The sequence below is a fragment of the Lampris incognitus genome, chromosome 12 (assembly GCF_029633865.1).
Source record: "Lampris incognitus isolate fLamInc1 chromosome 12, fLamInc1.hap2, whole genome shotgun sequence".
Taxonomy (NCBI): Eukaryota; Metazoa; Chordata; class Actinopteri; order Lampriformes; family Lampridae; genus Lampris; species Lampris incognitus.
The window spans coordinates 29,385,334-29,400,948 of NC_079222.1; the positions used below are offsets into that span (position 1 = coordinate 29,385,334).

The following is a 15,615-nucleotide window of genomic DNA, read 5'->3' on the forward strand; positions in this document are numbered from 1 at the left end:
GAAGAGGCACTTTTACCACCACCTGTGTCTTGCTACACATGAGCCCCCAGGCATCCATTCAGACAATGTAACCGTAATATGGCTGATCTGTGGTCAATGATTAAAAGTAAACAGCATTTGTAATTTGCCCTCACAGGGTTATCAAGCCTCGACTTGTGTCCAGGCAGCGTGTTATGCCAACGGGAAGCTTTTTCCACAGCTTCCAAGATGTTCCTTATGGCTCTTCTTCTTTGCAGCCCACAAATCCCAAGTCCCAGGACCCGGTGTAGAGACTGGCCTGCAAAGCCCCTGCAGCCCACTTCAACCAGTTCACAGTGGGCCTTCCATCCATTCCTCCCACACTCAGCTACCAGATCTGCAAACCTGGCTCTCTTCTTTTCTTGCGCCTCCTCCATCCGATCTTCCCAAGGAACAGTCTGCTCTTGCAAAACCACTTGCACTGCATATTAATAGTCTATAATGGGACAACATTTCAATATCTTGCAAGTCCTACATGTCTCCCCCACAAAAACAGATGTTGTCCCAAACATGTGCATATTTTGAAATTGCACCAAAAAGTTTTTCTCAAAATGTAATAATAAAATTATGGTAGTATAATCGTTTTCCACAGTCTCACACTAACAATAAATGATATTTCTACAGTGGGTGACCACTTTCTTTCAAGTGAAAACATATTGGTCGTCTGACTAGATCAGCTTATCCTAAGGTTGCCATTTTCACAGCAAACACACAGTCTGATTTCACCATCACTCTAGTCATGATCACAACATTTGATCCATTCTGACTATTTCATTGTGTGCCTGATGTATTTCACTGAAAACATCTACTTTACAACCCTTACACAGCACCTATGGATACCTGTATACTTCAATATTTACCTTGGATTGGTCTGTTGCTCTTATTACCAAGATTAACTGAAACATCTCTTTCTTAAACATTCAACTATCACAAGATAAATTCACAAATAATTTTTTTCACATGAACTTTTTTTTCAAAGCCAAAGCCAAACAACAGTCAACAGGTTTTAATTTTAATTTTAATTTATCACTTACTACTGGCACTTAACTGTTCCTGGCAGTTTTAAGACAGCTGTGGTCAAACCTCACCTTAAAAAGGGTACCTCGATCCAGGGTCTCTTAATAACCATCGACCGGTTTCTAATCTTCCATTCTGTTCTAAAGTATTAGTGAGAGTTGTGTATCAACAACTTTCGACCCATATAGAAGAAAATCATCTATATGAACATTTTCAATCGGCTTTCAGGGCCTGTCACTCCACTGAAACTGCTCTGACCAGAGTGATGAATGACCTTTTACTAGCTATGGACTCTGATTCCACTTCTGTGCTTCTACTGCTGGACCTCAGTGCAGCCTTTGACACCATTGATCACTGTATATGATCAGATAGATTAAATTGTAATTTTGGTGTCTCTGACTTAGCTCAAGTCCTACTTATCTGGAAGAACACATTGTCTGTCTCTGCTATAGTACTATTGCATCAAAATTCTCTGATGTTAAATATGGTGTGCCAGTTCTTGGCCTTCTACTTTTCTCTCTTTATATTTCACCTCTTGGCCAAATCATATGAAGTTATGGAATACCTTTCCATTGCTATGCTGATGATACTCAGCTGTATGTGCCTATAAGGGCTGATGATCCTACTCAGATGACTAACTTAGAGGCCTGCTTGGGTGCTGTGAAAAATTTAATGTCAGTGAACTTTCTCCTTTTAGATTCGGGTAAAACCAAAATGCTGGTCATTGGCCCTGCTGGACACAGACACCAATTTGATTAAATAATGATAACAATCGACAGCTCTGTGGTTTCACAAACTTTGGAAGCCAAAAATCTTGGTGTTACGTTGATCCCAGCCTTTCCTTTGATAAGCACCTTAAAGAAATCACCAAGACTGCCTTTTTCACGTACATAACAAAGCTAAAATTCGGTCTTTCCTGTCCATGGCTGACACAGAGACTCTAATACATACATTTGTTTCATCCAGACTTGATGACTGTAATGTTCCGTTTTCAGGTCTGCCACATGCTAGTACTAAAAGTCTTCAGATGGCTCAGAATGCTGCAGCTAGAATCCTAACTAAATCTAGGAAATTTGACCATATTACACCAAAGGTTGCTTCCCTTCATTGGCTTCCTATCCATGTTAGATCAGAATACAAGGTGCTTCTGCTGACTTATAAAATCCTAAATGGGCTTGCCCAATCATACCTGTCTGATCTCCTTAAATTGTACATTACATCTCGATGGCTTCACTCTCAAAACACAGGGCTCCTGTGTGTACTGGGTACAGTACTGGGTGCACTGTTTGTACGTCTTCCTGGCTTTGACAAATGCCCAGTTAGGATAACCTCACTTAACCACTGCCTGTGTAATGTGGGATTTTTCCCTTCCCTGGCTAATGGGTCGGTGAGGACATTGTCAGCTCGGTGGTACAGCATCCTTATGAATCCTAGTTTGTGCTCCAGTGGATGATGAGAGTCAAACCTTAAGTACTGCTCAGTATGTGTTGGTTTACAGTAAACATCAACACTCAGATGTCCCCCATCACCAATGTAGGACATCAGAGCCCTCTTTTCCACTTCCTCCATATCCAAGTTGGCCACTTTAGGTGAAACGCATAGCACACCCATGCTTCTGCCTGTAGTACTGCCCCCTGTATGTGAAATACATGGACTGAAGACACAACTTCAGGAGTGGACACACTTGGTCAGTGTTAAGGGTGGTCCTATTGTTAAGGGTGGGGTCACCCTGTAATTTCATAAGGACTAAGAAGATGGCTGAACACAGAAGAGCTAACATGTCGGGCCAGGACTCAGCAGTCTACACCCATCTACAGGGCAGTGGCCACTTTTTCAAGGATGAGGATATGCAGGGATAAGCGTTGGACACTGGTTTGAACGGGGAGTAGAGGAGGCCCATCTATGTGATGAGGGAATGACCATCCCTGAACCAAGGGGGAGGGGGGGGGGCTAAGAGTACATCTGTCGCCAGCTTACAGTGCTGTGATTGCAACTATTCTGCAATCCTCTGTGAATAGTACACACGGCCATTGTAACGCTAGTTGGTGGTCACGGCGATGTGTATATAAGAAACCGATCATTGTTTTTGGTTCTTATGCCACTGTATTGTTTATAAGGGAAGGGAGAATGAAGAGGTCACTTAGATCAATGGCGAAACATTTTTCTCAACAAACGTTGTGTCCAGATGAGCTGATTCAGTTTTCTGTGGTTTCCTTATGTGGATTCTTGAGCATGCATAAAGACATCTTTCTGGCATGAATTTCTTCTCTCCTTCATTGAAACTGTCTTGCAACCCCCAGAGGAGGCATGCCCCACACTTTGAAAACTACTCTATGGGGTATGGTTGCAATAGTTTTTCAATAACTTAAGATTGACTTATTCTCCTTACTTTAAAACGGGACGCCATCACCTTTCATATCACCAGTATTGTCATTTATTTCGATGCATTTGCCAAAGTATTAGTATTTTCAATTACACCCTCACATTGTTAGGCTAAAATCAGCTGTAATAAGATTCATGTATAGCATTGCCGCGTTTATCTTTAGTCACTCATTGCAATTGTTGTCATAATTTCTAAACTAGACGTGTATTTTTGCAGACCATTCTCACATAGCTAGATTGGCAGAGCTCATTTTTAACTTTTGAAATGTACAAGGTAACACAACCACCGGGGCATAGATGGTTGCTGCCTTAAAATACACAGTAGCTTAACGCCACCAGTGCTAATCTCCAACAGTGATTCGCACAATTAAACATAAGGCACACACTTTATCATCATTTTAACTGAATACATTCTTACAGCTAAATAATCCTGCAAATATGCCAGGGTGTAACCATGAACAATGTAAATGGAGGAAAACATAATATGGTACTGTTGGTCACAGCATTCACAGTATTTCTTTGGCCTAAAACCACACTCAGCCCTTCGGTCTCACCGTGCCCCGAGTATGGATGTGTGTGTGTGCTTTTGAATTATATTACAAAGTATTTACCCCATATAATCACATACATTTCATTTTTTTTTTTGAAAATTGAATGGCATGGATTAAATAAACAAAAACAGGTTCATCAACCAAAATCAGGGCCATAAAGTTCTGCTAAAGTTCAGAAATAAAGCCTCCAAGCAAAGCTATTTGAAGAAAAAATAGTGAAAACGCTGAACTGAAGAAATGAGCTGCTTTCCCTTTGAGAATTTTGGCATCTTTGGATGCATAAATGACGCGACTGAAGGTAGGGTGGATGTGTCGGAAGTTGTTGTGGAGGCGTGTTGCATGCTCTGCATCCTTCCCTGTGGAATAGATTCCTGCGTCAAACTGCTCCAGCTGAAAAGGAAGGAAATAAAGAAGGTATCACACATAAGATGATCCAAGACATTTCCCCCCTTTTTCTCCCCAATTGTATCCGGCCAATTACCCCACTCTCCCCCGGTCGCTGCTCCACCCCCTCTGCCGATCCGGGGAGGGCTGTAGACTGCGTCCTCCGATACATGTGGAGTCGCCAGCCGCTTCTTTTCACCTGACAGTGAGGAGTTTCGCCAGGGGTACGTAGCGCGTGGGAGGACCACGCTATTCCCCCCAGTCACCCCCCCCCGAACAGGCGCCCCGACCGACCAGAGGAGGCGCTAGTGCAGCCACCAGGACACATACCCACATCCGGTTTCCCGACTGTGTCTGTAGGGACGCCCGACCAAGCCGGAGGTAACGCGGGTTGGTAGGCAACAGAACAGACCGCTACGCTACCCAGACACCCGATCCAAGACATACCCAACCCTGGCATACACCCTCTTACAGTTGGCAAACAGGGATCACGTGATTTTGCTGCCAAAATGCGCGCGCATACTATGCGTGACGTAGGCCATGAAAGGGTCAGTTTACAACACATTTGGCACCACTGGGTTTCTACGGAGCTAAGAACCTACTTGTGACCAGGAGATGTAGACAGGCACTTCATACAGAGTCCACACAACCACTGGAGAACAGGGAGGCGTGGTCAGGCTGCCATGGTAACGGTAATACTGGCTCATATTATGCTCAGGCAAGAGGTTCATCAGTGGAAATGGCTTGATTGAAGTCTTTTGACCTCGAGTTAGGATGAGAAGTGGTGATTAGACAATATTATTTCAAGTCGCACCAAACTGGGGGCGGAATTATTTTCTGTTTCTTCAAACCTTTGTAAGCGACAGCGGAAAGTTTCTGAGTTACGTGACCAAAGTGCACATTGTCTGCATAGGCAACCTACAAGAAACATGGAAGAGCAAAATCATGAGGGCTTTGTATCGATCAACTACAAATGGCTGAACTGCAATCAGTACCGGTTCATCTCAACTTACGTCAATAAAGAATCCAAGAACAGCAAGGCCAGTGGGGTCGTCCAAGGCAGCAGACAAGTTGGGATGGATAGACTTCATGTTGACTATGTGCATCTGTCAATATGTGGAAATCACAGGGGCATCGAAAGGTCACGGAAAGAACAGTGCTCGGCCAGAATCCTGTTTCAAATGTTGCCCATCGATATTGAGCACCTTTGTTTCTGATGGTGACTGTGTAGAGCTGTCCAGTTGCCATACTGTACCTCCATTGGGTATCTGTGCCTGTCTATTGTGTGCTCAGAGCCATTAGAGGAGGGACTTCCCCAGTGAAAATGCAGTTGGATGGTCTGAAACACACCTGGGAGACTTCCACCACTGACTGACATACCACTGCCCAACTCCAAAACAACTACACACCCACACCCACACACAGGAACACAGAGATATTGATATACTAAGTAGAACACATATGTGATGTAGGCTGTTGTTATACGGCCAGATCGTCTGCAGACTGCACAGCGTATGGCTGACTGTATGCTCACCAGAGTGTCCGTTGTTTACCAGTGTCCAGTGACCTGGTTGGACAGCATCAAATCCTTCAAACCGCAATGGCCCCAATGATTCATTTCTGGTCATCTGGCCGTTCAAGTTAATTGGGGAGTGGTGTTCTTCAAGCAAGGGGTGACAGGATGGAAAAGTGTCCCCCCATGCATAGGGATCTAAAAGTTGCACAGAAACCACATTCTTGTCTCCTCATCGATTAGGTTTTGTCGTAATTCTAATGCTGTAACATACACAAGTATACTTTTGTGATGAAACCAACAACACAACTTTGTGAGTAGATGGTGTGATTTATCTTTTCCTCCCAGGCACGTTCTCTGCACAGGCCAGCATCACGCCAAGCTGGCAGAGCTTGAAAAACTGAAGGGATTGTTCAGCGTTGAGCACTTACCACAGTAGTCTTCATCGTAACAGAAATCTTCTGCAATGGTATTTAGGATTAGATAAGTGAATTAAAAAAATTACAACAAATTTATTTTCATTCTTGGCGTTTTCAACGTTTTACTCAATTATCCTAAATGTATGCGTTGTATTTGAAATGACTAGATGCATTGTTTGGTGCGTGGTAATACTTAATCAATAATTCACTAATAATAATAATCAATACTTATAATATATGTCCACAGGATGTTGCAATGAAACCTTCGATCTATAAGTTATAATATATAGTACTTATATAAAATATATAAAGTATATATAAAGTATGTATATATAAAGTATATATAAAGTATGTATATATAACGTATATATAAACTATATATATAAAGTTATAATATACACTGAAAGGTATATATTATAAGTATATAATATACATATAATAGATATAATACTTATAATACATACATAATGTAATCATAATGTAATTATAATAACTTATAATAAACCTTATATAAACCATATATAAACCATATATATATATATATATATATATATATAAATAACTTTGTTTAAAGAAACACTCAACGGTAGGGAAAGTGCTCAACAAAGAAATTTTATATATATATATATATATATATATATATATATAATTAATACTAATAATACTTAACACTTAATCAAAATCCTTACCTGAGTTAGAGTAGGCAATAGCAATCATTAGGACAGAAGCTGTCAGAATCATATCAGATGCGGTCTCCCAGCTGAACAAATCAAGGTGAGTTATTTGGCAGAATGAAGCTGAGGTAGTGTAAAGATCAGTGTCAATGGCAGGCTTAAATAGGATTTGTAGTGAAGGCTGAGAGTTTTTTTCCCCTGCTCTGATAAGTGAAGTGTGTCATTGCCAGTAGTGTCCCCCCCTCCCTCCCCTGTTCAACAGGCTCATTGATGCGAGCACAGCTTGTGCCTCCCTCCGTCACCACCACCACCACCATCACCACCACCACCATCACCATCACTACCGGCCAGCACAGAAGCCCAGTAATCAGTGATGCTACCAAGTCATCTCATGGGAAAGTTAGAAGGATGTGTGTGATATTATATGTGAAGCTACGTAATGGGCTCGTTTCAGTGGGGTTTTTTTTGTTTGTTTGTGGCTCCTTTCCTCATTGCCTCGCCGTAGCAGAATAAACGACAGGACCGGGCAGCAAAAGGTGCAGCTTTCACATCCAGAGACAGGATGATATCAAGACCTTATTTTGACCTTGAAATCCTACCCAATCGAATTAAATGCCGTCTATCACAGAGACAGAAACAGATCATAACACATTTCAAAGAATTATAGATGGGAGAAATTTTGGATTTATTTTTCATTAACGCATTTATCACATAAGTGAAGGAGATTGATCCTGCAAACTAGATTTTTCTTTTATTTGATTTTACACTCTAATACGCTACTTTATTACAATTCAAATCTTTTGATTAAAGAATAATCTATAATAACAATAACAATAATAATAATAACAATAATAATAATATTGAGTTTGTGTAGCGATCTACATTAATCTATTAAATAATGTATATTATCAATCTATTACCTATTATTATCATTATTATTAATTATGTTAATCTGCATTAATTCGACTTAAAGTCGTAAATATATACATGTTACAGGTAATTCTGTATGTAACACAGGAAATGGTGCAAAATGAAGTGTACTTCATAGCAACTGTATGTAGATGAACCTGAGATGTAAAAAACACGTCACTCCATTTCTCGCTGCCATCAATATGCTGTGGGGGGGTGGTGGTACGTAACAAGCGCCATTCAGAGAGCCGTCTCACCTATAGCTCACAGCATTTACCACACTTGTCTTTCCACCCGGGAATCGGTGATGTGACTCCGCCACTCCAGGGCCTGCACAGACGGACAAAGCTCTTCTATGCAGGAACAATGGTTTCCACAGGGGTGTCACGTTCCCCGCTAGTCACTGCCTCGAGTCACCGCGGGCTGCGTTCACGCGCTATAAATAATTCCAGCCATTGGACGGTAGAGCGAGGTCTGTCCTCCCTGCAGGACAGACACACACTCTCACTGCCGGCGGGGACTTCCCACGTCCCACCTTGATCCTCCTGACATTTGGTCCCCACGGGCTGAGGGATTTCCTCCAGTCTCGGGACTTACACGGGCCCAAATACCACGAGCGCTGATGCACACAGGGCTCAACATACACTTCTCACAGGGCTTCATTATGGCCACCTGTAATCTATACACCCCCCCCCCACCACACACACACACACACACACACACACCAGTTGTCCTTCATGGTGCAATTTATTTGGCATTTGATTAGATGAACATCTACCTCAGAAAAAACAAAAACAAAACACAAGCCCCCAGCAAATGAAGCATTTTACAATTTTAAGTTATGAAATAAAAGACAGAGAAACGCATCATTTGTTGAAATACACATAAAACATTTTCATAGCCAATACAAGTAGTTGTCACGCCACCGTAGTCTAATCACACAAAAAAACGAGTGTAAATGCAGCTGTTTGGGGGTGTAGCCGGGGTTTTTAATGCAAATTGAAATATTGAAATATAAGATCAGTATCTGAGAGCTATGCCTGAAACTAGAGAAAATAAACCAGAAAAAACAAACAAACAAATAACAGTTTTGTCTAAAAATCTCAGCATGCCCAAAAATAAAAACATGCACCATAGGTCCAAAACCATGTTGAAAGAAGAAAAAAGCCCTCTGTCAAAAAAGAAAAAGACAATCAGTCCAAACTAATACACCATTGCCTATATACACATGCACACATTACTTCAACACAACTCAGGAACACGTCTTCCTTGCAGAACCTTAGATAATCCACCGTGGATTGTCTACGCCAATAAAACTAAAATAAATCCAACGACCAACACACAAAAATAAAAAGGATGCAATGGCACATTCATTCAACCATTTGATTCAGTCATGCACGCACACACAGACACACACACACACTTTCTTACACAAATACACACAGAGGTGCTCTCCTCAAGGCAGATCATAAACCACATCTATGCTGGTGGTGATATACTCCAGGTTTCCATCGAGGTGATCTAAGCCCTGCCTCCAGTGGGTCTGGGTCTGGGCTGAAGGGCCGGTATACGTTTAGCTAGACAACGACCACCCTGGTTGTGCTTTGCTTTCCCAGGCCAGGCAAAATAACCGCTCCAACTTTTTTTGCTGTTAAATCTCCACAGGTGAACAAAAATAACTGCCGTGCTTGAACTCACTCTCAGTCCTCATTTCTCCTGCTGAGTGGATCAACTGATTGTCATAACTGGTTCCATATATATAACCATTTATGACAATCAGTTGATATATATATATATATATACATACACACACACACATATATATATATATGTACATACATACATACATATATATCAACTGATTGTCATAATTGGTTGCATATATATATAGAACCAATTATGACAATAAGTTTATAAATATATTTAAATAAATATATATATTTTAATATATATTTATCAACTGATTGTCATAATTGGTTCAATATATACATGGAACCAATTGATGACAATCAGCTGATATATGTTTAAATATATTTATCAACTGATTGTCGTAATTGGTGTGTGTATGTGTGTATATATATATATGTACACACAGAGCGAGAGTTTAGTTTTGTTTCCAGTTGTTCACATGACACTTTGTCAGACTAGACAGGAAACCAATAAAAAACAAAACAGCGAGTGTATATAGCTCATCAGGTATATAATCCAGTATAATTATAATGTCTTCACCAAGTAGATAACCTAAATTAAATTGACCGATGTACCGTATAAAGAATCATACCCACAAAAAAAAAAAACAACAAAAAAACAAAACACATTATTGATTAAGGGGCTGCATACAAATATGACAACTGAGAAATTTCCTTTCCTCGTTTTCACTTTCAGCTGTGAAACAGGTTTAACAATAAGAGTAAAGGCAAACCGACCAATAAGTACAAGGTAATCAATGGGCGACAATGCACAGAATTGAATTTTGAATCATTTAACATGATTTGGTTAGCAAACACTCAAATATGTCTAGCAAAGAGTTGGAAACAGCCCAAGATGAAAGTATTAATCAAAGAAGGATTTTACTGAAATAACACGGTAACGTCAGATTTCATGACAGCAATTAAATTCCTTTACTAAAACATACATTTGAAAAGCTTCATTGCTTTCACTTGCTGATCAGTATGAAATTGATACACGATGTTCATACCCATTATAAAGTCATGATTACAGCCCGTCATGAAATATTGGCTTAACAGCACAATACTTAGCTAAACTAGGAATTTCTACATAAATGTCCGGTTTGTTTCTTTTTCTACATATATAGTTCATCAGCATTCTGGATGCATGACGCTACGGTATGGCATTACCCAAGAAAAAAGAAACACGGTAGACAAACAGGCTGCAATTTAATGGCAACGATCCCTTACGTCTACAAGGTTAACAGACCTCCCGCTGCATCCCTCAGAACTGCAAAAACATGTATATATGTACTGCAAAGTTTTACTATAAACCTGGAAGACAGCCGGATGAGTCGGTCTGATGAGAAAGTGAAGGGGGAAATTAATTTTATTCAGTGAGTGAAGATAAAAGATCCGGGACACACTGCAACAGGCAGGCTAATCATCACAACATCTCAATTCTGGAAACCTAAGGTACAATATTGCAATAATGGTATGATGCAAACAAAATACACAAGGAACACTGACGTGCCTGACTGTTCCTCCTTCATCACTTAAGTCGTGTCGGATTATGACAAAAAAAAGATACAACAAATTCCACAGGCATAAACCTGAAAGGGGTATTTACATCAGGGTCTGCTGACGTGAGGCTGAATCTCAGACAAATTGAAAGCCTCGTCCAGTGGAAACTAAAAGCCAAACCACAGCCACGCCGGCTTTTTTTAGTGTTATTTGTCTCTGCACAGAAACCGTCCTTTACGCTCCCTCACATGCTGGTCTCCTACCAGTTGGCAAAAGGAAAAAAAAAAGAAAAAAAGAAGAAGTTTCTCTCACTTCTCTCTCTCCGACGTGAACGGGAGATTTGGGTGTGCCCCCGGTAGAGAAGAAGGGAAGCGACGTCGGACTGGCACCCTCGTTTATCTGTTCTACCTCAGAGAGAAAGCTGTGATATGATCTGTACAAACGGTCAAATCCTCATCTTTGCAGTAAACCACTTTCCTAAATGTTACTTAGACCAGGCTGTTGCATCCTTCCACAGAGCAATGGATGAAACAGTCTGCACTCGTGACCCTTAACCTCCAAGTATGTCCAGACGCGGCTCCTTTTGATTCATCTGCAGTCCTATACCACTGTGCTAAGAGAGGAGCTGCTGCTGCAGTCTGCAGGCATGGACTCGGGGGCATGGGTGTCTGTGGGGGTGTCGGGCCCCACCAGGAGTGTGCTGCTATCAATTGAATCCTCCCTCTCCTGAGATGACGGCACCGAATCTCCCACAGGAGCAGAGGCATTTGGGACGTCTGCCTGGAGCCTGTCCACCATTGTGTTCATCTGACTTGGCACCATGGGAACCCCGCTCCGTGCTAAGAGAGGATAGTAAGGGATCAGCAACTCAAACAACATTAAGATTATCTACTCCATAAAAATGAACAAATTAATCAGACAAAATATCCTTTTTTTTTTTTACCTCCCCAATTGCACTTGGCCTATTTTCCGAGCCATCCTGGCTGCAGACTACCACATGCTTCCTCCGATACACGTGGAGTCGCCAGCCGCTTCTTTTCACCTGACAGTGAGGAGTTTCACCAGGGGGACGTAGCGTGTGGGAGGATCAAGCTATTCCCCCCAGTCCCCCCTGAACAGGCGCCCGACCAACCAGAGGAGGCGCTAGTTCAGTGACCAGGACACATACCCACATCCGGCTTCCGACCCGCAGACACGGCCAATTGCGTCTGTAGGGACACCCGACCAAACCGGATGTAACACGGGGATTCGAACCGGCGATCCCCGTGTTGGTAGGCAACAGAATAGACTGCCACGCCATCCGAATGCCCCACCCGATGTGGTGCAGAAATACCAGTACTGAGAAAATACAATGCATGCTTACCCAGGTCCACATAGAGAAGGCTGTCAGGGTCAATGGAGGCCTCATACGGAGGAGGTGGGTCGTCGGGGTGTTGGATGTCAGGGTATTTATAGGCTGCATATGGTGGAGGAGGCTCTTGAAAATGAAAAGCCCCTCCCTCTCCATCGTCAGACAGGTGCAGCGGAGTAAGGCCAGTGCCAAAAGCATCAGGGCCATAGTCGAAGCCTGGGACTCGTCTTCCAAGGTTAAAGTGATGTACTGAGGAGAAGAGCAGAGGAAATACTGAGCACAATGTGGACTAGCTATTCTGAATCGGGACTAAAAAGACACACAAATCCCCTTTTTCTCCCAGTTGTATCCGGCAAATCACCCCACTCGTCCAAGCCATGCCGGTCGCTGTTCCGCCCCCTCTGCCGATCCGGGGAGGGCTGCAGACTACCACATGCCTCCTCCGATACACGTGGAGTCACCAGCCGCTTCTTTTCACCTGACAGTGAGGAGTTTCGCCGGGGGACGTAGCGCGTGGGAGGATCACGTTATTCCCCCTCCCCTCTGAACAGGCGCCCCGACCGACCAGAGGAGGCGCTAGTGCAGCGACCAGGACACATACCCAAATCCGGCTTCCCACCCGCAGACACGACCAAATATGTCTGTAGGGACGCCCGACCAAGCCGGAGGCAACACGAGGATTCGAACAAGTGATGCTCATGTTGGTGGGCAATGGACTACACCGCCACGCCACCCGGACGCCCCAAGCAGCTGTGTTTTAATCAACAGCTGGAAGCTGTCTTTGCATGAAACGGAAAGGTTTCGTTTCATTAAAAGGAACTCAGCAATATAATGTTTGTGTGTCTCCAACAGACAAGATACTCACAGTTTCCTCCAATAAGGGTTTCAATGCGTTCACGTCGTCGCTGGCGGAGCCTGTGCACCATAAAGAGCAGCAAAGAGAGGATGAGGAAGGAGGAGATGCAGCTCACGATTAATCTCATCCCGCTGGCCATGGAGTCAAACAGACTGTTTCCATCTGGGAAAGACAGCGACCATTTCAAAATATCTTGCATTGTTTCGTGTTGCCTCTAGTCCCAACAAACAGTAACACAAAAGTGTTTACGCTACCGTTTTCTTAGCAGCAGCAAAACAAATCCAGACTTTTCTCAAATTCACTGCAGAAATGTAAACCAATCCAAGGTTATTCCTGACAGGTGCCTAACTGGTCTGTTTTCTGTGAAGTTAACGGTCTTAAATTAAATGTCATGAACAACATGAGCTATACAGCACCGGAATAAAATGTCCATGTAAATGGAAATTGATTTTTCTTTGATGAGAATTTGATACATTTGATATCTAATTATTTGAGACAACCCCATTTCACTAGACACAATGTACAGCTTCATTTGCATAATCAGAGTGTAGTTCTTGGACCTTGTGCAAAGTCTAAAGGGACCAAAGGCATAATTCTTTCTGTTTTTTGGACCCCCCGCCCCCTCTTTTCTCCCCAACTGAGCCATCCCGGTCATTGCTCCACCCCTTCTGCAGAGCCGGGGAGGGCTGCAGACCACCACATGCCTCCTCCGACACATGTGGCGTCACCAGCCGCCTCTTTTCACCTGACAGTGAGTTTTGCCAAGGGGATATAGCACGTGGAAGGATTATGCTATTCCCCCCAGTTCCCCCTCCCCCCCAAACAGGTGCCCCGACTGACCAGAGGAGGCACTAGTTCAGCGACCAGGACACATACCCACATCCGGCTTCCCACCCGCAGACACGGCCAATTGTGTCTGTAGGGACGCCCGACCAAGCCGGAGGTAACGCAGGGATTTGATCCAGCCATCCTCGTGTTGGTAGGCAACAGAATAGACCGCTATGCTACCCGGACGCCCCCCAAGGGATAATTATTTAAAAATTACACTTGAGTATCTCTGACCTACAATGTCAACCATCCTTAGAGACTGGCTGAAGGAAATCCAACAGTGAGCTTACCAGATCTGATAGTAAATTATACTATATATTTGGGAGGTGCTTCAATTTGTGGAAATCTGATAGACACTGCTTTCAGGTATGCAGTGAAGTGAGTTAAGTCTTTGAATGTCCAAGGATTATTAATATATTAAAAGCTCTGCTACCTTGGTTGGCCAGTGTTGGTGTAAATTATTTCCATTTCTTATTGGTTATGCATAAGGTACAAACGGAATATATTCAACAGTGCATCAGCGCTTTATGGGTGCAAGCCGTTGGCAGTACCTGGATCTAGGCAAGTGAATTTGCAGCACTCTTTGGGGTCCTTACGGAAATGCTGGCAGCCCTGCGGCCGCTCACACAGTGCAGCCACACACATCTCTGGCTCACCATCATGACATGTGCAGCTCAGACAAGGATCATCACCTTTGGGGGTGAAGTAGTAACCCTCATTTACAACATTGTCTTTTATGTCCACACATGTTTGCCCTGTTGGGGAAATGTCAGGTAAGACAAGAAAAAATGTCAATGTCAAAGCCATCATAAAACTGCTACAATATAAAAAATATCCTCTTATTTTTGACAGAAAATGATAAACACATACTCCTCTTGCAAAGAAAGGGAAACTTCTTGTAGCAGTTCTCAGCATGCCAGCTGTGCAGACCACGCTCGTTCATGCTTTTGAACTGAAAACGCTGCAGCTGGGCACAGAGGACATTTTCCTGGGTGGGAGATGCCTCCTCAAATTTAGTTAGGCCCTCTGGCGGCAGGAAAACCTTCATGGACCCTATTAAGACACGCAGTTCAGAAGACATCAAATGTATTTGGTGAAAGGATCAAGCAATACGGCGGATATTTATGTCGTGCTGCAGATCACCAGTTACATTTAAACCTTTATAACACAATTTCTTTTTTTAATTTTTTAAAAAGAATTGGCAGAAACAAGTCTTTACGTACCTTTATATGCCACCTCCCATTGTCCCTTTAGGGAGTGGTTCTGATTGGTGATTACATACTGGTAGCCCACCCAAAACCTGGAAAAAATATAGTATTCTTATTAAAAAGGTATTGCCTAATGCTAATAGTTCAACTGAATATGGTGGATTTCTCCATTAGCTATGTTAAGCAGAGCAGATAACTTGGGAGTTTACACAGCAGTTCAAAAGCCAAAAAAGTCAACCACTTTCTGCATGGGTTGTTATTTTCGTTCAGGCCACTAGATGGAAACCGTACACCATTCAGTTCCTGAGACAACT

The 15,615-nt window shown here is 42.7% G+C and overlaps 2 protein-coding genes across 3 annotated transcripts in view; both read right to left on the reverse strand.

Annotated features, from left to right (window-relative positions):
- Positions 1-4,133: 4,133 nt before the first annotated feature.
- On the reverse strand, positions 4,134-7,025 carry car15 (carbonic anhydrase 15). Its single transcript, XM_056290445.1, has 8 exons — positions 6,974-7,025; positions 6,297-6,326; positions 5,887-6,063; positions 5,608-5,753; positions 5,366-5,458; positions 5,204-5,270; positions 4,955-5,115; positions 4,134-4,358 (listed from the first exon to the last, which is right to left on the reverse strand). The coding sequence occupies exons 1-8, from the start codon at positions 7,023-7,025 to the stop codon at positions 4,134-4,136; spliced, it is 951 nt and encodes a 316-aa protein (XP_056146420.1).
- Positions 7,026-8,595: 1,570 nt separating this feature from the next.
- The window catches only part of dgcr2 (DiGeorge syndrome critical region gene 2), a 33,723-nt gene continuing 26,703 nt past the window's right edge, over positions 8,596-15,615 (reverse strand). For both annotated transcript variants that reach the window (XM_056290798.1, XM_056290797.1), the window contains 6 exons: positions 15,317-15,393; positions 14,964-15,146; positions 14,645-14,848; positions 13,275-13,427; positions 12,422-12,658; positions 8,596-11,897 (listed from right to left, as the gene is read on the reverse strand). In XM_056290798.1, the coding sequence (XP_056146773.1) occupies positions 11,659-11,897; positions 12,422-12,658; positions 13,275-13,427; positions 14,645-14,848; positions 14,964-15,146; positions 15,317-15,393 (1,093 nt within the window). In that variant the 3' untranslated portion in view covers positions 8,596-11,658. The remainder of the gene's footprint in view (positions 11,898-12,421; positions 12,659-13,274; positions 13,428-14,644; positions 14,849-14,963; positions 15,147-15,316; positions 15,394-15,615) is intronic.

Bases quoted from the DNA above. Each gene is read 5' to 3' on its own strand.
- car15 (XM_056290445.1), bottom strand. From the start codon at position 7,025: ATGATTCTGACAGCTTCTGTCCTAATGATTGCTATTGCCTACTCTAAC. The intron at 5,754-5,886 runs GTGAGCATACAG...GTGGGTGTGTAG, and splicing joins GGTAAACAACGGACACTCTG to TTGTTTTGGAGTTGGGCAGT. The intron at 4,359-4,954 runs GTAGGTTCTTAG...CTTCCTTTTCAG, and splicing joins TCTACATCTCCTGGTCACAA to CTGGAGCAGTTTGACGCAGG.